Genomic DNA, 24,207 nt, shown 5'->3' with positions numbered 1-24,207 from the left:
ATCCCAGGCTCAAAGCTGGAATCACTGGGACTCCTGAGGTATATATTATAGACATTTGCAAATTACTTTCCCAGATTTATTCTCCCTAACTCCACTTTTTAATAATACCCTAAAATGTTCCATAAAATGGCCTAGGTGAAATCGATTATACCCTCAGCCCCATGCGTGAGCCCTGATTGGCTTAAAACAACTAGCACCTTTTTTCCCAGGACCCACAGACATTGGTTCAGGAAAGGGTGCATAATCCAGTCAGGGATTTTTTTTTTTTAATGAGAACTCCTAAGAAGATGATTTTTGTATTTCTCTCTGAAGTTGAGCCAGAAAGCATGTACTCCTAAGGGCTGTTGGCAGCCATCTTTGGGCAACAACAGGAAAGCCTGAACGAGAACAAAGGAGGTGCAGAGGAGAAATAGTTAAAGTGAAACTAGATCCAGGTGTCAGCACTTAAGCCATAGATTTAAAATCCTTGATGTCTTGGCCCCAGACTCTCCAGTTACTGCTTAAATTCCTGCTTCTGCTTCAGCTAGCTTGGGTCTTGTTTTCTTTTACTTGCAACTGAGGTTAAAGTGATCCTCAGAATAAGAGGGGAAAAAGTGGGCCCTTGTGGTAATCTAGCACTCTGGGCAGACAGTAGCTGTTTAAGGAAAAGAGGGGTGCAGGTGGCTACACAGAAGTGACTAGCCATCAAGGGATGAGGGTGGCATTGGGATGAAAAAGGAAGGGCTGGCTCTGAGCTTCAACATGAAAGAAGTGTACATGAGAATGGTGTCTGTCGGGCCCTCACTTTGGTTAATTCTACTGCTTTCTCCTCAGGGATGATGAAGGCCCTCAACTCTTCCCCAGGGAAATGATGCAACCAGGTAACTGGATCAGAAATGAGAAAGTCAGGAAAAGGAAAAGGTTGCTTGAGCAGTTACTAGGGATAAGAAAAGGAGGCTAAAAAATAGCAGGGGGTGGCCTGGAGGGAATGTGAAACATTTATGTGTGCTTTACACACACCTAAAAAAAGAGGACATGGACAGAAACCTAGAGAATAGGAGGACAGCATAATATAGTTACCAAGAATAAGCTAAGAGTTGGTTCCCCGGAACCAAACAGACACCAGTTCCAAAACCCACGAATTACTTACCAGCTGTCTCAATTCACCGAAGCTTCTGTTTCTTGTCTGTAAATGAGCATGAAAGTGCCACCTGTATAAAATAACGGAGGCTCCCAAAATGCAACATAGGGAAGCCTCTAGCAGCGTGTCTGGGTGGAGTAAGCATTATTTGTATTTATCGTATCAAATTAAGGTAGAGGAACACAGGAGGATAGGAGAGGATGAAAATAAAACACTACTTGGATCCTGACCCTCCTCAGTGGCAAGTAGTGAACATTCACTTTGTACAGAAGTAGCACTAAGGCAAATTAAAAGAAAGATTCACATTTCCTCTAAAAGGTTTCTGAGACATGCCAATACCACTTACTCAGTGTCCTCTGTACTATACTATTCTCTGACAGAGCTACCTTAGTAAATGTATGAACTGTGCTGACAACACTTGCGAACTTTCAACATGAGGGAACAGCAGGATCACTTAACAGAACAAAATCTTAAAATAATGTCAAAGCTTGATTTCACATGGTGATCTGTGGCACTGCTCCTCACGAAATCAGGACTTCCCCGGCCTGGCAGGGCCGACTAGGTTAGGGTGTCCTGCCCTCACTCACCGGGCAGGGCTTGGGATGAGCTGGACGTGACTGCCGCGGACATTTTCTGTTCAACCTTGAAGCCTTCGCTACAGGAGACCGCCTGGCAGTCAGACTGGGAAACAAATCTGAGAAACAGAGAGACCAGGCGGAAAGCCCTTGGGACCAGGAAGCAGAGATGAGATTCTGGTTTGGCAGTGGCATCTGGTGCCCGCTATTAATAAATAATAAGACTGTCTGACATTTATAAGGCACTTCATCGGTAATAACAGTGTCATCTCCATAAGCCACTCTATTAGTGGTAACAAATTATAGCCCCACGCCTCCATTATCTAATATTCTCAACGTCCGCTAACTGCGTCTTATTACCATTTAAAGAAACCGTGGCTCCTAGAGGTAAAGTACTTCGGTCACAACGCGAGGGGGTCCAGACTTGACCCCAGACCTCCAGACTCGGGCGGGGAGGTGGCCAAGGCCCCCGGTGAGCCGCAGGGCAGCCTGCCCAGCCCAGGGAGGACCGCGTGGGCGGGCCGGGAGCGCAGGTGGCTGCCCCCCACAAGGGGGCGGGCTCTGCCGGCCAGTCCGGCCCGGAACCCCTGGCGGCCCGCACACAACTACACCTGTCCCGGAGCCTGCGGCGGTACCTGCAGCTGAGGAGCTCTGTCTTCCCCTTCATCTCACTACGAGCCCGGCGTCCCGCCGCGTGCGCCCCGGCGCAGCCCGCCAGTCCGCCCGGAGCCTGCCCAGTCGCCGCGCTGCACGCCCGGGGTGCGCCCTCTGCCCTGGCTGGAACAGAGGGCCCCGCAGCCGTCATGCTTTCCGCCATCTACACAGTCCTGGCGGGGCTGCTGTTCCTGCCGCTCCTGGTGAACCTCTGCTGCCCCTACTTCTTCCAGGACGTGGGCTACTTCTTGAAGGTGGCCGCCGTGGGCCGGAGGGCGCGCAGCTACGGGCAGCGGCGGCCGGCTCGCACCATCCTGCGGGCGTTCCTGGAGAAAACGCGCCAGACTCCACACAAGCCTTTTCTGCTCTTCCGCGACGAGACTCTCACCTACGCGCAAGTGGACCAGCGCAGCAACCAGGTGGCCCGGGCGCTGCACAATCACCTCGGCCTGCGCCAGGGAGACTGCGTGGCGCTCTTTATGGGTAACGAGCCGGCCTACGTGTGGCTGTGGCTAGGGCTGATGAAGCTGGGCTGTGCCATGGCGTGCCTCAATTACAACATCCGCGCAAAGTCCCTGCTGCACTGCTTCCAGTGCTGCGGGGCGAAGGTGCTGCTGGCGTCGCCAGGTGAGCCCCGAGGATCGCCCTGCCCTGGCACCAGGGCTTCTCGGCGCCTTGACTAACGAGCCACAGCGTGGCATAAGGGGTTCGCAGAGGGAGGTTGGAACTGGAGGTACAGAAAAAGAGGTTGGCAGTGTTTCCTTGAATCGCAAATAATGATCATTTAGAACCACCTGTTGTGGAAGCTAATTATGTGCTAGGTTCTGTGTAAAGCACTCTACAGGCAGTGTGGCTTTTAATCCTCACAATGGGTAAGATTTGTTATAGGACTTTTATAGATGAGACCACTGAGGTCCTGAGAGGCGAAGCCTCATGCCCAGCCATCTATCTCCAAATTCCAAGCTCTTAATCAATACTTATAACATCTGCATTAAAATGCAGAGGCTCTTGAGTGCGAACTCTAGTGGATCCAGAGGGGCTCTTCTCACCTCTGCTGCTTGACTGGCTGTGTGATCATGGGAAAGTCACTTCTCTCTGTCCCTTGGTTTGCTCCTCTCCAATGAGGCAGGTTTCAATGTTGCTTCCAGCTCTCAACTGCTGTTAGCATCCCTGTCCCCTCCCTGCAGAACAAAGGTGACCACACCTGATCCCCAGAGAGAAGATATTGGGGATCTGCTGCAGGGCCCTTGTGAGCCCCCACTGCATCTATAACAGTAGTGACCCTTTCAGTTCTGTGGTTACCTCCTGCCACATTTCAGCCAGACTTGAAATAGTAACTTAAGTGATGACAAGGCCAGGAAGCGACAGAGAACCTGTTACTCACAGGGCTGATGGCTTTCCCCTCCCAGAGAGCTTGTCTCTGCGCTTGAATAAGGACCAAGGGTTCCTTCTCTCAGTCAGTAAGAAGAGGCCTACCCAGGTGTGGGCTGAAAGACCTGGGTGACAGGGAAGGGGTCTAGGGAGCCAAGGAGCCTCAGCTTTCTAGAATGAATTTCTGTGCTAAGCCCTATAGTAGATGCTTTTATTAGCCCGGGAGATAACATCACTACCCCCCACCCCACCACCACCATCATTATACAGTTGAGAAAACTGAGACTTAAAATTCCAGCCTAGCTCTATCCAAATCCAAATTCGAAGTCATGCTCTTTCCTACTTTTTTTTTTTTTTTTTTTAAACAATCTCATTCTGTTGCCCAGGCTGGAGTGCAGTGGTGCTATTTCAGGTCACTGTAACCTCTGCCTCCCAGGCTCAAGCGATCCTCCCACCTCGGCCTCTCAAGTAGCTGGGACCACAGGCATGCACCACCATGCCCAGCTAATTTTTTGTTATTTTTGGAAGAGACAGGGTTTCACCATGTTGCCCAGGCTGGTCTCAAACTCCTGAGATCAAGCTATCCACCCACCTTGGCCTCCCAAAGTGCTGGGATTACGGGTGTGAGCCACTGCACCCAGCCTCTTTCCTACATCTTATTGTCTTCCTCTGCATGAATGTAAAGTCTAAGTGTGCTGGAAGGGATGAAGCGTCCAGTTGCTCTACCCCTTCATTTCATAGCTGGGGAAACTGAGGCAAACTAAGGGGGCTACAGAAAGATGAAAGGTTAATTCACTTGTGAGAAACCAGGAATCTTACACGCCTGCTTCACGTGGCATGAAATAAATAATCCAAAAAATATAGGCTTTGTATAAAAGTTTAAAAGCAGAAAGCCAAGTTTTAGGCTGGACGTGGTGGCTCAAGCCTGTAATCCCAGCACTTTGGGAAGCTGAGGTGGGCGGATCACTTGAGGTTAGGAGTTCAAGACTAGCCTGGCCAACATAGCAAAAACCCCATCTCTACTTAAAAAAAAAAAAAATTAGCTGGGCATGGTGACACGTGCCTGTAATCCCAGCTACCTGGGAGGTTGAGGCAGGAGAATCACCTGAACCCAGGAGGCAGAGGTTGCAGTAAGCCGAGATCATGCTACTGCACTCCAGCCTGGGGGACAGAGTGAGATTCCATCTCAAAAAAAGAAAAAGAAAGACAAGTTTAAAGGTGGCTAAATTATTTGGAAGAGATGGTCCTTTCAAGAAAATTCCTATTAATTTCTAGTTGCCTGAGAAAAGCAGTAACTTCACTACTTTGTAACTAGAAGACTCTCCTAAGCCTGTTACTTTACCAGCTTACTTGGAGGGAAATTATTAACACAGTGATCTTTGTACCACTTCAAGAGGCATCTAAATTGTGTTTATCACTTTAGTATCCCAGCCCCCTGAGAGGGAGGTCACAGGGTTTGGAGTTTTGCTGACAAAGAATTTCAGGATTAAATGACCATGATACAATTTGGTTCTGTAATAAAGTCAGAAGTACAACCAGATACCCTCTTCCCACCCAGGCAACAGTTCTCTGCCATAGAGCTATGTATTTACATAGAGAATATATGGAAATTTCTACATTAAAATCAAACATGAACCAGACTTTGCAGTGGACCTAAGGCACTCTCTGGACAGTCAACTGACCTCTGAGGGAGGCCACATATTGGGAAAAAAAAAAAAGTCAGTTTTTCCAAATCACTGAGATACCTTTGCACATGAAGCAAAATTACAGTCTGTCACAGAGTTGCATGTTTACTAAACATCCCCATGGGAAAATATGTTGAATGGACTTGATTCTTAGAGTTCTTTGGTGTTGGAAGGGACCTTAGAGATATTCTAACCCTATAATCCTCTACCTTTAATAAATGAGTTATACTTTTAAAAAAAAAGTTTATAGAAGAAACTTTAATAAGCCTAAGAATCGCCTGGGAAGCTTACTTTTAAAAACAGTCTGAGGCCGGACGCTATGGCTCACTCCTGTAATCCTAGCACTTTGGGAAGCAGAGGAGGGAGGATCACTTGAGCCCAGAAGTTCAAGACTAGCCTGGGCAACATAACGAAACCCCATCTCTACAAAAAAAAAAAAAAAAAAATACAAAAATGAACTGGACATGATGATGAGTGCCTGTGGTCCCAGTTACTGGGGAGGCCGAGGTGAAAGGATCGCTTGAGCCTGGGAGGTTGAGGCTGCGCTGAGTTGTGATTGTGCCACTGTACTACAGCCTGGGTGACAGAGTGAGACCCTGTCTCAAAACAAAAAAATAAAATTTCTGAGATCATCCCCAAAAATGCTGATTCAGTAAGACTATGTTGGGGCCCAGGAATGTGTATTTTTATAAGAAACCACATCCCCAACCCCAGGTGATTTTGAAACAAATGGTCTGAGGACTAGGCTTTGAGAAACAGTCTAGTTTCCCATTGTTTTTCGTTGTTGTTGTTTGTTTGTTTGTTTCTTGGTTTTTGAAACAGAGTCTCGCTCTGTTGCCCAGGCTGGAGTGCAGTGGCGCAATCTCAACTCACAGCAACCTCCGACTCCCAGGTTCAAGCCATTCTTCTGCCTCAGCCTCCCAGGTAGCTGGGACTATAGATGCCCGCCACCATGCCCAGCTAATTTTTGTGTTTTTAGTAGAGATGGGGTTTCACCATGTTGGCCAAGATGGTCTCGATCTCTTGACCTCATGATCCACCTGCCTTGGCCTCCCAAAGTGCTGGGATTAGAGGCATGAGCCACCGCTACTGGCCTTCCCGTTGTCTTATAGCTGTATAAACAAAGGCCTAGAGGGATGATATGAATTGCCCATGGTCAAGTGGATAGTTAGGAACAAAGGTAGAGATAGAAGCCAGATTTTTTTTTCTCACTTACGAGGCACTGTTTATTCTATCACACCATCTTGAACATGATACATAAATGTGAGTTTGATTCCATACTTTGAATTTCAGCCCAGGGCTTGTAGGCTAGTAAGAGGTCTTGAGCTCCATCTGTCAGTTAAATTCTGCAGTATATGTAAAGGACCAGCACAGAGGCATTTATCATGAGGATTGATCCAGTTGTTATGAATTTGGGGGTTTCTTTATAAAACTTAGCAGGACTCAACCCTGCAGGGTTGAGTGCAGGAATTTCAGTACTCAATTACTCCTTCCAATTTTACTATAGTTACAGAAAGTCAAGACTCACAAACACTTCCCTGAATCAAGCAGCAGCACTGTTTCCCAGAGAATATGACTTTCTCTCTGTTGTACGTTTCATGATCGTTTTCCAGGGCAGGGTATGATCTAGGTAATCACATGGAAAAATTGTCTCCAACGATAAGAACCTGTATCAATGTTGTAATTAATAAAAGCCAACTGGCTGGGCCAGTAGTTTTTCACACAACTTTCCAAATACAGAATATGGGTGAAACAGTAAAACATATTTTATTTCACACAATATAGGATAGTTTATAAAAACCTACAAAAGAGGCCTGAAATAGTACATTTGTTCTGTTTCCATTTATCCTAGCATCAAGACCATCATTAAACTAGCTATTCTACTGGGTAGATAACCCAGGTCTCCTGAAGGTCCCCTCATCAGCTCACTTGCAGGGTATACACTATCTAACTCAACACAGCCATGCGAGGCTCCCACCGTGTAGGCACTACTCTTATACAAGGCTTTAGTAACAGTTAAAGATACTCTCTGTTGCAAAACTGCGTCCCAGATAAGTTATAAAATGTTCCAGATTACCTTTGACCTGCTGTTGCAAGGTTGCAGAAAGCAAAATTAGACCTCCTTTAAACAATGTGATAAAGGAAAATGCTTACAATAGCTTTCAAAAATATTGCATCATTAAAAGCTCTAAGACGGAAGAACTTCATTACAAAACAAGTGTTGGGACCAAGGATAACCCCTGTCATCCAAACTTTTGAGTTTAGATTGAGAAAAACTGATGGTACAACAATTTGATTTTCAAAGCAAGAAACATTTGGAGGAGAAGCCACAAAAAAAAAAAAAAGGAGAGAGAGAGAGAGAGTCCCAATAAGGTACAAGCTAGTTTTCTCTCTGCCATGATGAGATGGAGAAATAAGAAGATGAATTAGTTCAAGGATCTTACAGTCCAGTAAAAGAACTAAACCACATGCACAAATGATTGTGACACCCAGGAGAATGTGTTCCGTGTGCTGGGAGAGCTACAAGTGCTGTAGGAAAACAAGCAGAGGTCAAGAGAAGGCTTTCTGGGGGCACTGACTATTGAGGGGAAAAATGCATTGGGGGAAGGGGCATTCCAGGCAAAAGGAACACCAGAGGCACTTCTGATCAGGTGCTTAAAACAGTGAGATGCTTCATTAAAGTGTATTGCGATGTAAGAACAATGGCAGACTGGACTTAATAACAGTCATTTTTTTAAGCTGTTTCCTGAAGGGACTCAGGAAATGGAAAAAATAGGGACTCAGAGAGTCCAAAGAATGGCCAACAGCAGTGGCCTCACTTCCACAGAAGGAAATATTTAATTTTCTAATGCCAACTTTAGTCCAGAATCAAGGCACAGAAATAATCTAATCTCCACTCTTCTCACCTCTTTGGGCTGCCCAAGGAGTAACTTAAATGAGGTGCTTCAATGCACTTGCCGCAAAGGCTTAGAATTCTCTCATATATCTTTGAATAATTCCCTAGTAATGTCTATCACATAGTAGGCAGTCAATAAATGTCAGTTGGGCAGGGCATGGTGGCTCATGCCTGTAATCCCAACACTTTGGGAGGCCAAGATGGGCCTCCTGACCTGAGGTCAGGAGTTCGAGATCAGTCTGGCCAACATGGTGAAACCCTGTCTCTATTAAAAATACAAAAATTAGTCGGGCATAGTGGCGGGCACCTGTAATCCCAGCTACTCGGGAGGCTGAGGCACAAGAATCACTTGAACCTGGGAGGCGGAGGTTGCAGTGAGCCAAGATCACACCACTGCCAGGGTAACAGAGTGAGACTGTCCAGATAGGTAGGTAGGTAGGTAGGTAGGTAGGTAGGAAGGAAGGAAGGAGGTAGATGGATGGGTGGATGCATACATACATACATACATAATAGATACATAATGTCTGTTGAATTAATGGGTTCCATTATTCTGGTTGATTGTGACAGGCTTTGTTCCCTGAAGCTTAAGGACCACTGGGTTGGGCATGAGGGCCTGAAAAATGATGTAACAAAATCAGATGTGAAAATACCCATTTACACTCAATCTCCCCTGGGCCCGGCCTTACCCTACTACAGGCTTACTTATCTCCCAAAGGTCCTCCTAATCAGTAACCGTGTCCCGCCCTCTGGCAGTACCCGGTAGGACAGCGGTGCTCTCCTCGGGTCTCAGTGCAGCGAGTAAGCCAGTGGTGAGCACAGGATGGGCTGGAAAGGATCTGTGAGTAGGATGGTGGAGGACCCTGTACAAGGACAGAAACCCAGACACCAAATGATTAATATATCCAAGGGCTGAGATTTCCAGCCTAGTAGCCCAAGGAAAGGTAGCTTAAAGATATTCTCTAAAATTTCTCTTCTTTCCCTGCTCTTAACTGAAGCTTGCAAAGGAGGTGATTGTACATCTCCATCCAAGAACAAAATTAGCACTTTGCTGGCATATATGGGAATGCACTTTATTTTCTTCAGAAACAGGGAATTAAGAGGTAAAAACAAACTCTGAATCAGGTGTTAATGTTATTGAATCTGAAAGGTAAGGATAGAGTTCAGATTATTCTATATAAGTGGCTAGTATTTGAAAAGGACCTTCCCATAGCCTCTGAGAAAAAGGAAGTAGATTGTTGGTAGACAGATGACATGGTTGCTTACAGATATCAAATGTTAACAATTATGTAAGGCCTTGTGTGACCTAGTAACTCAGGATAAGGAATTACCTTTGATTCCAGGGCTATCTAGAAAGCAAGAGTTCATATAAGCAAGAACTTTAACTTGGAGAAATAAAAATTAACATCAAGGAGATTACTACTTAATTACATAAATGTAAAATGAGTATGTATTTCCTTGTTAAATTTTTGCTTACTCCTGGTGGAACTTAAACATTTTTATGACCTCTGGGTGGTTTGTTTTGTGTGGGGAAGAGAGAGGAGTACACACATGTCTCTCTCTATATATATATATTTAGTTTTATAATATGCATCATCTTGCTGTACAAAATACTGTCATTCCAAACTGCCAATGATTGAGATACAAAATTACAGTTACAAATGGCATTTTAGGAACTATTTTTAGATTGTCTTCAAGGACTGCGTTATTAATAGCACTAGTTTGTGTTTCAGTTGCTTTCCTGAGTGAAGAAAAGAGATAAACCTTCAAGCTTGACTTGCTCATCAACCAACCATTTCATGATGAGAGTACATTTCCTTTCACTACCTTCCTTTTGGACCTTACCTTCTTGGTAAATATTTCTGGGGTGTTTTGTTTAATCCAGTCAGTTACTCATTCACTGAGGCAGTCTAGTAGCAGAACAAGCTACTAAACTGAATGTTTTCCTATTGGAAACCTGTAGGTTTAGCCTGAGCACCTAACACCTTAGCAATGAAGATTGATTCAGCTCACCACCCACCCAATCTCCCTGCCTTCTAGCAATGGGCTTGTTTTTTCAGAAAATTCCTTTTTCCTTAAAAAAAAAAAAGACAGGGACAGACTTAATATGCTACCTTAATTTTTTAAAATTTCCTTTGAACAGACTTTAAGGGGATGGGGCAGTGGTGTTGTAATCACTTGATTTTTCAACACCCAAGTGTGTGCTCTTTCTCTGAGGGTTTATTTCAGTCTACAACTTAAAACTATGCTGATGAAGAACTAACTGATGGAGCTGCTCTACACCCTTCGGCAACTTTCTGTGACTACTGTTTCTCATACTCAAACTTTTAATAAAGCTTGAGGTTTTGCTCTTCAAGAAAAGATTATCCGTTTTACTCATTAAAGGCAGATCCACAGGATTGAACAAGCACTGAGCAGAAGGCCAAGCAGCCAGCCTCTTCCAAGAAATAAGGCACTTTGCTAGAACTTAATCTGAATGGCTCATACAAGGAGGTGGGAATCTCAGAAACCCAGAATGATTCTTTTCATTTTGCATGTGACCCTCCATACACTGACTTGGTGAACCTCTTCTCATTTATAGAAATAAGATTACTGGTATCTATATCACAGGGTTGTTATGAAAATTATGTGAAGTGATATATGTATAAAACTATACCAACAGTTCTATGCAAATGAAAATTTTAAATGTTTGTTATTAGTAAAGGAGAGGTGGGTGCATGCTGTGATGTACCACCCAGATCCCCACTTTAGGACTGACAGACTCACTCTTCAGCAGCTGGGAGCTCTCAGCTGAGACCTCTCCCAGGACTTGTCCTTGGTTGAAGAGAGACACTTTGCCCAAGGTTAAGCACCACCACCCCAGCCTGAGTCCATTGGGCTGGTCAAAGGGCAGGTGTGAAGGCACAGCCTACCTCCCTTAATTTGGGACAACCCTGAAGGGCATCCCAGGTCCAGAGTCCCCTTAGGATTAGAGGATCTGCTGAGGGAGGCTTCTGATGTGTCTGCATTACAGTTCAATGTCTCCCTCTATCCAGTCTACTTCCCTTGCAGCCTCACAGGTCCCATTCCCAAGAGCACTCCTGCATGCACATCTCAGAGTCTCAGAGAACCCAACCTTGACAAATAGAATTATAGCTTATATGTTCTGGTTGATATTCACTCTTAGATGAGCAGACTTTACAATAAGAATTATATAAATATTTTATGCTTAAATTAGAAAATATGTAGGCCAACCAGGCACAGTGGCTCACACCTGTAATTCCAACACTTTGGGAGGCCAAGGTGGGTAGATCACTTGAGGTTGGGAATTCAAGACCAGCCTGGCCAACATGGTGAAGCCCTGTCTCTACCAAAAGTACAAAAATTAGCCAGGCATGGTGGCAGGCACCTGTAATCCCAGCTACTCAGGAGGCTGAGGCAGGAGAATGGCTTGAACCCAGGAGGCAGATATTGCAGTGAGTTGAGATCACACCATTGCACTCCAGCCTGAGTGACAGAGTGAGACTCCATCTCAAAATAAAAAAAAGACATTAAATATCAACTAGATAGTTGACAGGTAGATTCACATCCAGAATTTCCTTTCAAATTTCATTTCTTTTTTCTACATCTTTAAGGGAAGAAAGGCTTCCATAATGTGTCCTGATACGGTTGGCAAGCCAGTAGAAACTCAAGTGTGCCCAAATAACAAATCTACACCAACAGCCTACAGGAGATGGAAGGAAATGGTGTAGGGCAGGGGCAATGGCCCTCCCTTCAGATTAGATGACTTGCATAAAAGGTCAGGAATCACAAACTACATGCCTGCAGAGGGCCAGCTAGGAACATGAATGAAGTACACATGATGTGAAGTTGCTTAGACTGTGATCAAGCATGACACCAGCTTAATTGCATTTCCTATTATTATTAATTTTTCATACTAATACCTGAATACATTTTTCTTTTTTTAGTTTTCTTTTTTTTTTTTTTTTTTTTTTTTGAGACAGGGTCTCACTCTGTTGCCCAGGCTGGAGTCCAGTAGCATAATCATGGCTCACTGCAGCCTTGACCTCCCAGGCTCAGGTGATCCTCCCACCTCGGCCTCCAAAGTAGCTGGGACTACAGGTGTGTGCCACCACATCCGGCTAACATTTTTGTGTGTGTGTATTTTTTTGTAGAGGTGTTTCGCCATGTTGCCCAGGCTAGAGTACATTTTTCTTAAAAAAAAAATGTACAGAAAAACTTAAAGTCCCTTTTGACCTACCATTTTCCCCTCATTAAGGTGATTACTTGGAGGTGAAAAAGAAAAAAGAAAAAAAAGACTGTTACTAAGTCCTATCTATTCTACCTACCAGATATCTCTTAAGTACATTCACTTCTCTCTACCCACTGCTGCCTCCACAGTGTAGACAAGCTTCATCTAACAGCTGGTCTCCCTACCTCTGCTCACTGCCCCTCCAGTCCATTTGCCTGGCTTAAGCCAGGCCCTCAGGGACCTGCTGTCTAAGTCTCCAGCCTCTTCTCCCAACCTTATTCCCCTCCCACTCCACATTCCAGTCAGCTTTAACCTCTTTTAGTTACCGGGCCCCAGGCTGCGTTGGCTCTGGGCCTTTGCATAAGCCGTTCCACTGCCCAGACGCAGGCTTAGTCAGTCCCAGCAGATCTTCATCTCCACCGTCTCCTCATCTTTCAGGTCTCAGGTTTCAGGGCACTTCTTCTAGGTCATCTTTCTGCTCGCCCCCACCACCACCACCACCTGCTCCCCAAATACCTTCTCCTTCCCCTGTTGTGACACCTATGGCCACTTATTTTGATTTTTGTTTGTTTCTCCTCTATTAGACCTGGGCTCTATGAAAACAGGGACAGTGTTTTGCTCACTGTCATATCCAGTGTACAGAGACCTGTCTGGCACACAGGGAACACTCTTTAAATAGATGTTGAATAAATGTTGGGAGGGAGGGAATGAGAATGGATCCAGGTAACTTATGAACGGGTTGTTTGACTATGGGCCATGAGTCTCATGACAGGAGGAAAGAAAGGAGATTTCACAATTCTTTAGCAGTAGGAGTTGCTGTTTTTAAATTTACCTCTGTGGGCCCTTACTTGTAAGCAAGGCATACTTGTATCTCAAAAATTATTTCATCTTACATTATGTTTTCTTAAAGGTTTATCAACTCGCAGATTTGAATCCTTTAAGCAGCTTTAGCTTATTCCTCTGTCTCTTCCACACTAATATCATACTTTGTGCAAATTTTTTTCAATTATAAACATTTATTGAGCACTTATCTAGTAGCTCTGGGAGTGCAAAGATGATTTGATTATGATCTTAATTTCAAAGATCTCCCTGTCTACTAGAGGAGAAAATGAATTAAACCACATCTGCCGGGCATGGTAGCTCACACCTGTAATCCCAGCACTTTGAAAGGCAGAGGTGGGAGGATTGCTTGAGCTCAGAAGTTGGAGATCAGCCTGGGCAACATAGTGGGACACCATCTCTACAAAAAGTTAGCTGGGCATATGGTACTCCTGTAGTCCCAGTTACTTGGGAGGCTGAAATGGGAGGATCACTTGAGCCCAGGTGGTTGACGCTGCAGTAAGCCATGATCACGCCACTGCACTCCAGCCTGGGAGACAGAGCAGGACCCTGTCTCAAAAGAAAAAAAAAATTGAACCCTATCATACTGTGTATAAGTGCCCTGATAATTATAAATACGGGCTCCTATGGGAGCTGTAGAAGGGAGCAGCTAACTTTGCAGAGGAGAAAAGGTAACAGAAAAGAAGTGCTACCTACCCTGAGTCTTGAAGGATAAGCAGGAGTTTTCCAGGTGACCAGCGGGTGAGAGACCATGAAACAACCTGGGCAAAAGTAATGAGACGTGAGCATACGGGTACCTTCAGGGATTTTCCATACATCAGTGTGATTAGACCAAAGAGGGCAAGAGGTAGCGAGTAGGCGATGACACAGAATGTCAGCAGGAGTGGGACCGGGAGGCACCTCTGGACCTCCCGAATAAGGAGAGTGGATTCTGTGACAAGGGATGAACAGCCCTGAAAAACAGGGTGGCAACAAGAAGTTGGATGAGAGTGAAGCTGATAAATTAGAAGCAGGAAGAGACTCAAGGGCAGGACTTTGGTCAGGAGGCTATAGCAATAATCTAGGTAGGATATAATGAGGACATGAGCCAAGGCAGTGGCACAGGAGTGGATGCTACCATCCCAGTTTCTACAACAGTCATATTTCTAGTAACCCTTCTGGGGTGCTGAAGGACTAGAGAGCAACCAGACACAAATATTTTTTTAAAAATGTAAAGGAGGAGAATAAAGATTCTTGGGACAAAAGAAAAAAAGAGAACTTCAATAAAGAAAGTACAATCATAGCACTTTACTTGGCTCTGCAGTGAGTATTTTCATAGTCATAATTGTGTTGATTCTGATTGTTGGTTTTCAGCTCCTAGAGCAAATCCATAAAGCTGGGAAGACAGAATAATGGTATCAGAATAAATGTAAATGCTATTACCCTAGACAATGTAAAGTGAAGATAATAACTGTCAGAAATGGACAGGGTGAAATGGAAGTAGGAATCAAAATTGATAGGCCAAGAACTAGCAGGAAATGCATATTTTTTGGTGATGGAGAGGTAATTGCCAGAAGAAACAGCTTTTAAAAAATTGACAATGGTGGGCTGGGTGCTGTGGCTCACACCTGTAATCCCAGCACTTTGGGAGGCCAAAGTAGGTGGATCACGAGGTCAGGAGATCAAGACCATCCTGGCTAACACAGTGAAACCCCATCTCTACTAAAAATACAAAAAAAAAAAAAAAATTAGCCAGGTGTGGTGGCAGGCACCTGGGACAAGTAGTCCCAGCTACTTGGGAGGCTGAGGGAGGAGAAAGGCATGAACCCGGGAGGTGGAGCTTGCAGTGATCCGAGATCGCGCCACTGAACTCCAGCCTGAGTGACAAAGTGAGACTTCATCTCAAAATAAATAAATAAATAAAATAAATAAAATTAAATTTAAAAAATTGACAGTGGTTTCCCCTAGGCAATAGCTTTAGTTGTGAGGAAGGCCTGGGTAAGGACTTGTTTATTTTCATTATAAACCCTTTTGTACTATTTGATTTATTGTTACCAGGTATGTGAGTCTTTTGATTAAAATATTTTTTTAAATTTTAAATGCATCTATCCTGATGATATTTCTTGTCTTCATGGAGATATCATACACAAACATCTGAAAAACAAAGCATATCAGATGAATTAGGTGTAGCCTCCCCAAGGTAATTCCCTGGGACATTTAGTTACCTTCCTACCCAGCACTTTCGGAGGCCGAGGTGGGTGGATCACGAGGTCAGGAGATCAAGACCATCCTGGATAACACTGTGAAACCCTGTCTCTACTAAAAATACAAAAAATTAGACGGGCGTGGTGGCGGGCGCCTGTAGTCCCAGCTACTGGGAGGCTGAGGCAGGAGAATGGCATGAACCCGGGAGGCGTAGGTTGCAGTGAGCCGAGATCATGCCACTGCACTCCAGCCTGGGCGACAGAGCGAGACTCCGTCTCAAAACAAAACAAAACAAAAAATAAGTATATTCACTTCCGTTATCACAATTTCAGACAAGTAGGCTTAAAAGCAGTCTCACTTTATGGCTTAAAGGCACAAAATCCAAGTGGCAAGCCTGAAATGTGGTTTGCATATTAAATCAGTGCCTTTAAAATGTTTGACCTTAACCCAGTAAGAAATACTTTTGTGCATGACCCAGTACCCACACACCCACATAACTGAAACAAAACTTTTAAAAATGAATAGCCCTGTTCATCTATTAAGAATAGTTCCTATAACAGTGTTATAGGAATACTGCTATATGGAAGAAGTAATATTTTTTTTTTTTTTTTTTTTTTTTTTTTTTTTTTTTTTTGAGACAGAGTCTCGCTCTGTCGCCCGGGCTGGAGTGCAGTGGCCGGATCTCAGCTCACTGCAAGCTCCGCCTCCCGGGTTTACGCCATTCTCCTGCCTCAGCCTCCCGAGTAGCTGGGACTACAGGCGCCAGCCACCTCGCCCGGCTAGATTTTTGTATTTTTTAGTAGAGATGGGGTTTCACCATGTTAGCCAGGATGGTCTCGATCTCCTGACCTCGTGATCCGCCCGTCTCGGCCTCCCAAAGTGCTGGGATTACAGGCTTGAGCCACCGCGCCCGGCCGGAAGAAGTAATATTAAGGGTAGTGTGTACTAGGCATTGTTCAAGGAGCTCTATAATATTTGTTGATAAGATTCTGCCACCACTTTTGAGATGGGTGCTATTTTTACTTCCATTTTAGAGATTCAGAAAATGATGCTTAGAGAGGTTAAGAACTTCTCAAGATAAGCAGTAGAACTGTCAGTAGAACTGTTACCTTTTACTCTGTTAAGATGTGCTTCAAAATTTCTATTTCCTTCTTTTAAGTATTTTTCATTTTTTTAAATATCGCTCAGTTTAAATGATTTTAACAATCCACTACTGTAATTATGACCCACAGGTTGGGAAACACTGCTCTAAATTAATCACTCCTTTTTTTCCCCTCAGACTGGAGAATGTGCTTATGAAATTTAGAGCTTATTTCTCAGATCAGTTTAACCTTCCTAGGAAATTACTTGTTACTGATGCATACGAAAAAATTGTTACATAAAGTTAGCGTCGGCCGGGCGCGGTGGCTCAAGCCTGTAATCCCAGCACTTTGGGAGGCCGAGACGGGCGGATCACGAGGTCAGGAGATCGAGACCATCCTGGCTAACATGGTGAAACCCCGTCTCTACTAAAAAAAATACAAAAAACTAGCCGGGCGAGGTGGCGGGCGCCTGTAGTCCCAGCTACTCGGGAGGCTGAGGCAGGAGAATGGCGTAAACCCGGGAGGCGGAGCTTGCAGTGAGCTGAGATCCGGCCACTGCACTCCAGCCTGGGCGACAGAGCGAGACTCCGTCTCAAAAAAAATAAAAAATAAAAAAATAAAGTTAGCGTCTATCATCTTTGTTCATTAGCATGGCTCCCTTCTTTTCATTTCTCTTCTCCTTCCTTAAAATTTTCTCTCTTTTGTTCATCTTTAGTCCTGTGTGGCACATATTAGGAATAGCTACATTTATTTCTGGAGTTATATTTAGATATATATCAGTTACACACTGATATTTCTTGGGTTTTGCCCATACGTCCATTGGTTTGCACTTGCCACAGGAAGTACAGATTTCAGCCAACCATCTGCTATGCTTGTGAAACCATTAAAACCCAACCTTCCCTCAGTATTGGAATCTCGTGATTTTTTTTCAAATGTAGTAAATTTCATGTTTAAAATGCACAATAGGGCTGGGTGCAGTGGCTCACGAGCTCTGTAATCCCCACACTTTGGGAGGCCAAGATGGGAGGATTGCTTGAGGCCAGCAGTTCGAGACCAGCCTGGTTGACATAGACCCCATCTCCATTAAAATAATAATAATAATAATATAAAATACATAATGATAAGCATCATTTGTCATGTCCACAAATTTAACCAAAAAATTATGCTGAAAATAAAATTATGATCCTTATTGAAGCACTAATAGAACTTTAATAGACTGATTTAGTTGTTTTGATTTTTTTCTTATTAAATTAAGAACTACAAACAGCTGTTGAAGAGATACTGCCAAGCCTTAAAAAAGATGATGTGTCCATCTATTATGTGAGCAGAACTTCTAACACAGATGGGATTGACTCTTTCCTGGACAAAGTGGATGAAGTATCAGCTGAACCTACCCCAGAGTCATGGAGGTCTGAAGTCACTTTTTCCACTCCTGCCTTATACATTTATACTTCTGGAACCACAGGTAAAAATAAAGGGGGGATTCCCCAAAAAAATGGATCTGAAGGAGTTAAATGTTGGCACAGGTTTTCAAATCTCTTTCTTTGGCAAAACTTATTGGATAACTAATACTTCAGGAGATTTAGTTATTTGCCTGTGGGAACTGATCTTATTTCATAGCATGTGATCTCATTTGGGTTTCTCCAAGCTATGCATATTTTCCCCCAGTTGGTATAGAACAGATAAAGAGGTTAACCAAGAACTACAGAAGGAGTTATGATGATGAATGAGATTTGACACTGAATAGGTAGTTGGAATTGTTTTTCATGCTTGTTGTGTTTTGATTATATTACATCCAGAGTCCATATAGACTTTATAATTGATTATAAATGGAACACAGGAGAAGACCAGTGAACAATTAGGGGGTTCTGTCTATATAAATGTTTTAACCATTATCTTCCCATGCAACACTGATTTGGACCTGTTTGGTGCTGTGGATGTGGGGTGGCTATAGCATAAGGCCTAAAATACTGTATTTCAAATACAGTATTTTATCTAGGGTGCCTTCAACTGTAAGCTGCACCATTATGAGCCACTAAGAAGAAACACTGCCAATTAACAATGTTATGGGAGCACTGCTATATGGAAGAAGCAATATTAAGGGTAGTATGTGTACTAGGCATTCTTCAAGGGGCTTTACAACATTTGTTGATAAGATTCTGCCCCAACTCTTGACATGGGTACTATTTTTACTTCCATTTTAGAGATTCAGAAAATGATGCTTAGAGAGGTTAAGAACTTCCCAAGATAAGCATTAGAACTGTCAGGATTCACCTTGGAGGCTGATTCCACAGCTCATACAATTGACAGCTCTACCCCAGTACCTTCTTGTTTATTCATGTGGTAGATATTTAGTGTCTGCCTACTATAGGCCAGGAAGACCAAAATGTAATAATATGAAGCCTGAGGGGTATATTTAAAAGAAGGACAGGAAGCCAGCCCCAGCATGCCAATTATTATTATCAATATTGGAAAATTGAATCTGTGAGTCTTTTACCTCTGTTGATTAAAATTTTAATTTAATTTAAGCAGGTAATACGTGTCTTCTCCTTGCTAAATAATCAACAGACCAGGCTAAAATGTCCTTTGAGCCTTTTATCTCGGCTACAGCTGACAGGAACTGTCTCCTTCACCTCGACAGGCCCTCAGCACCCACCTGAGCTCACAGTTCCTGGACCTGAGTTTAACTTGTTTGTTGGCCTCACTTCATACAGTCACTTTTGCTAAGTATTTAAGTAAATAAGCAGCAGCCAGGATTGATATATTAAAGCTGGTGCCCAAAACATAATGTCTCTCATTTTTTTATTTTTTTATTTTTTTTGCCAGGCCAACAGAAAGGTGAGATGGCACAATTAACCAATTGCTTCTGCTGCATACAGACATTCCCTTAACATATGGGACTTTTATCATCATTTCTTAATAGAATGGTAAAATTAAATTGTAAAAGTTTATTTGGGAAAGGATTGAGCCCTTGGTTAATGAGGGGGAAATCCAATCTTAGTACTGTGTAAACAAGTATGAAATTTTGTTATAATGCTGTTTTCACAGTCAAATAGAAAATCCCTTTTAGGGAGAAAAAGGAGAATGAGCATTCTCTGATTTAATCTCTTAAGTCAGAATTTATATTTAATTGGAAGACAATTGAATGGGGGTTTATTTTACTTTTTTCATTTTCTCTGAATCAAATATTTGCTAGGCCAAGCACAGTGGCTCACATCTATAATCTCAGAACTTTGGGAGGCTAAGGCAGGAGGATCGCTTGAGCCCAGAAGTTTGAGACCAGGCTGGGCAACATAGCAAGACCCCATCTTTACAAAAACATTAAAAAATTAGCTGGCATAGTGGTACACCTTGTAGTCCTAGCTACTTGGGAGACTGAGGTGGGAGGATCACTGGAGCCCAGGAGTCTGAGGCTACAGTGACGTGCCACTGTACCCCATGCTGGGTGACAGAGCAAGATACTGTCTGTAGAAAAAAAAATTGCTAAGTTACTCTTGTAAACATTAATTAAAAGAATTCATTTAAACAGTTGGAGAACAAATGTCCCTGTTCCTCAAAGGAAGTCATTAGCACAAAATTATATAATAGTTACCAGATATTCTCATTTCTTCATTAATACAAAATCTTAATTTGTGAAAGTTCTGAAAGTACTTCAAGGCAACAAAGATGAGCATTTCTTTTTAAAAAGTTCAGAGGCCAGGCATGTTGGCTCTTATCTACAATCCCAACACTTTGGGACCAAGATGGGAAGCTCACTTGAAGCCAAGAGTTCAAGATCAGTCTGGGCAATAAAGCAAGACCTCGTCTCTACAAACAAATATAAATAAATAAAGTAGCCAGGCATGGTGGTGCACACCTGTGGTCCCAGATACCTGGGGGGATGAGACAAGAGGATCACTTGACTTGAGGCTGTGGTGAGCCTTGAACACCACTACACTCCAGCCTGGCAACCGAGTGAAAGCCTATCTCAAAAATAATATTAATAATAATATATAAAACAAAACAAAAAAACTGGCCCATTGTCAAAGAAAATGAATTTTGAATTGTGTTTACAGTAATGGTAGGGTGCTGACCATATTTGTCTGCCTCGGAACAAGTTGCTGCTATTTGGGCAATATCCGGTGAACGTATTATCAAGCATTGAAGAATCTGAGTCAACAGAGATCTGTCTTCCTCTTCATGAAGTCTACTTACCCACTCAGATCTTAAACTCTTAGTCCCCTTCCCAGTGACCTCATGCCCTCCCCAATTAAACTGTTCTTCCATGGGAAACAATATAAGTAAACACTTAACAGAAGAAAATCTTACAAAAAACGTATATAAATTATGGTTAAGAAAATGCAAACGCATTTAGTCTAATGTACTAAAACTACATGGAGATACCGTTTTTCACCTTTCTGACTGGCAAAGGTCCCAACATTTAAGAGCACACATTGACAAGGCAAGGAGGAAACAGGCATACTCATGTATTGCTGGTAGGAGAATGAATGAGGACACCCCTTATAACTGGAAATGTGGCAGTTATTTATCAAGATTACAAAGACTTTTTTTTGAAACAGAAACTCAATCTGTTGCCCAGGCTGGAGTACAGTGGCAGGATCAGGGCTCACTGCAGCCTCAACCTCCTGGGCTCAAGCAGTCCTCCCACCCAAGTAGCTAGGACTACAGATGCATACTGCCACGCCCAGCTAATTTGTTTTACTTTTTGTTGAGGAGGGGTCTCACTATGTTGCCCAGACTGGTGCTGAACTCCTGGGCTCAAGCGATCCTCCTGCCTCAGCGTCTCAAAGTGCTGGGATTACAGGACTGGCCATCTTTTATCTTTTGACACAACAATCTCACTTCCGTGAATTATCCAAAAGATATGGTGTCATTCATATGTGAACTACCATATGGACGAGGTTCTTCACTGCAGCATCATTTGTAACAGCAAATAGTATAAATTAATTATAATAGACTCATAAAAGAACTTCTGAAGGAGCTGAGAAAGAGAATAAATAAATGAATAAGAGAAATCTCTATGTACAAACATGAACAAATCTCCAATAAACAGTGTTAAGCAGCAGAGACAAAAAACATGCAAAAGAGTGTGCTTTTTTTTTTTTTTTTTTTTTTTTTTTGAGACAGGGTCTGGCTCTGTCACCCAGGCTAGAGTGCAGTGGCGCTATCTTGGCTCACTGCAACCTCCGCCTCACAGGTTCACGCCATTATCCCGCCTCAGCCTCCCAAGTAGCTGGGACTACAGGTGCCCACCACCATGCCTGGCTAATTTTTTGTATTTTTAATAGAGACGGGGTTTCACCATGTTAGCCAGGATGGTCTCGATCTCCTGACCTTGTTATCCACCCACCTTGGCCTCCCAAAGTGCTGGGATTACAGGTGTGAGCCATCGCACCTGGGTGAGTGTGCATATTTTTTAATGGAAAAGGCAAGAACATATAAGCAAATGTTCATATTTGCTTTGTTTGTATAAAATAACTGCAGTACATAAGAAACCTCTCTGACTCCCAGCCTTCACATCTGTGGATTAGAGAATATAATTCTGTTTATGTCATACATAAACGTGTTATGGAAATTAAATGAAATTTTTTTAATGTCTTGCAAAATGGTAGCCACAGAGCAGAAATTAAATAGACATTCATTCCTCTGTTTTCTGTTTCTCTTCAGATTACTACTGTCATAACCATCTAACTCAGGAATTAGCAATCTGTGGCTTGTGGGCCAAATACAGCCTCCCACCTGTTTTTATAAATAAAGTTTTATTGGAACACAGCCACACTCCATTTATGTATATGTGTATGGCTGCTTTTGACCACAATAGCAGAGTTCAGTTGTTGCAACAGAGATTGTATGACCCACAAAGCCTAAAACATTTACTCTCTGGTCCTTTATAGAAAAAATTTGTCAACTTCTGGTCTAACCGGTCATGGCCCTTCCCAGCACAATTCTCAAAATACAGGATGATTAATCTTCCTAAGCCAGATCTCTCTCCTACACTGTAAATGCCCAGTCTTGGTTAACTCATGCCTTCTCTTGTATATTTGCAAAGGTCTTCCAAAAGCGGCCAAGATCACTCATCAGCGCATATGGTATGGAACTGGCCTCACTTTTGTAAGCGGATTGAAGGCAGATGATGTCATCTATATCACTCTGCCCTTGTACCACAGTGCTGCACTATTGATTGGCTTTCACGGATGTATTGTGGCTGGTAAGCTTTTTCTACAAAGTGTTGGAGGCGCGTGCATATTTACATTTTCTCACAAGGAACAGTAATATAAAATTTGGCTACGTTGCTGTCTGCTAGGAACAGTCTTCAATTTTGCATTAACAATAAGGCTATTTGACTCATATTACAAGCAAGCATCTAAAATAATCTGTTTTTTCATGCCTGCTTATCTAATAATATAATGCTATAATTGTTCGGTATATCAAGAGAGAAACTCCTTTAAAATATTTTAGAGCTGGGTGCAATGGTTCACACCTGTATTCCCAGCACTTTGGGAGACCAAGGCAGGAGGATTGCTTGAGGCCAGGAGTTCAAGACCAGCCTGGGCAACAGAGCAAACCTCATCTCTACAAAAAAAAAAAAAAATAGCCAGGCATGGTGGCTCAAGTCTGTAGTCCCAGCTACCCAGGAGGCTGAAGTAGGAGAATTGCTTGAGTCCAAGAGTTCAAGATTGCAGTGAGCTGTGATTGCACCACTGCACTCCAAGCTGGGTGACAGAGTGAGACCTCAACTGTGAAAAATAAAATAAAAATAAAAATAAAAAATTATCTGTATCTAGGTTATGACACTTGAATCTTAGATTCTATGTCATGTCATTTCCATCTTTAGAAACTTACATGTTGATCTCCATCAGCATCTGATTTAAACTTCTTCAGTTGTGTGTACTCTTCTGCAGCCTCCCCTGTTTCCACAGCTTTTCAGCTCTACTAGAAGGAGAGAAGATGGCAACTCCATCAGAATACTTGGCTTGGCTTGCCATCTCTTCTCTTTCCTTCTCAGACTTTACTATTCAAATTGGAGTTGCCATCCTCTCTCCTTCCAGGAGGATTTATGTCACTTGTATACATTACCGCAAAGTTCAATAGCCATCTCTTCCAGGAAGCTATCTGTAACTTTCTGACTGAACTAAAAAACAACTTTTTCTCCCATGTGGCATTTCATTTTAAATAATCATATATGTATATATAAATATTTATACACATATGTATATACACACACACATATGCATGTGTATATGCATGCATGTCATGGATGGATATTTTTGTCCCCCAAAAATGTATGTGTTGAAATCCTAACCCTCAATATGTTGGTATTAGCTGATACGGTCTTTGGGAGGTAATTGGGTCATGAGAGTAGCACCTTCATGAAAAGTAGTGCCCTTATCAGAAGAGACAGGAAAGAGCTTCTTTCCTGACTCCGTTCTCTTCCATGTAAGGACACAGGGAGATGATGACCATCCCCAAACCAGGAAAAATGCCCTCACCAGACACCTGATCTGCCAACACCTTGATAGGGACTTCCCAGCCTCCAGAACTGCAAGAGATATATGTTGTTTAAGCCACCTA

General features: G+C 43.1%; 1 protein-coding gene across 1 annotated transcript in view; it reads left to right on the top strand.

The window, feature by feature from the left end:
* The first annotated feature begins 2,263 nt into the window (after positions 1–2,263).
* Positions 2,264–24,207, top strand: part of SLC27A2 (solute carrier family 27 member 2) — a 53,642-nt gene continuing 31,698 nt past the window's right edge. Inside the window, exons 1-3 of the mRNA XM_033190149.1 lie at positions 2,264–2,976; positions 17,891–18,100; positions 22,685–22,843. Of these exons, the coding sequence (XP_033046040.1) occupies positions 2,499–2,976; positions 17,891–18,100; positions 22,685–22,843 (847 nt within the window). The 5' untranslated portion in view covers positions 2,264–2,498. The remainder of the gene's footprint in view (positions 2,977–17,890; positions 18,101–22,684; positions 22,844–24,207) is intronic.

Source organism: Trachypithecus francoisi, unplaced genomic scaffold (genome assembly GCF_009764315.1).
Source record: "Trachypithecus francoisi isolate TF-2019V2 unplaced genomic scaffold, Tfra_2.0 Lachesis_group3, whole genome shotgun sequence".
Lineage (NCBI taxonomy): Eukaryota > Metazoa > Chordata > Mammalia > Primates > Cercopithecidae > Trachypithecus > Trachypithecus francoisi.
This window is presented reverse-complemented; position numbering and strand designations above follow the sequence as displayed.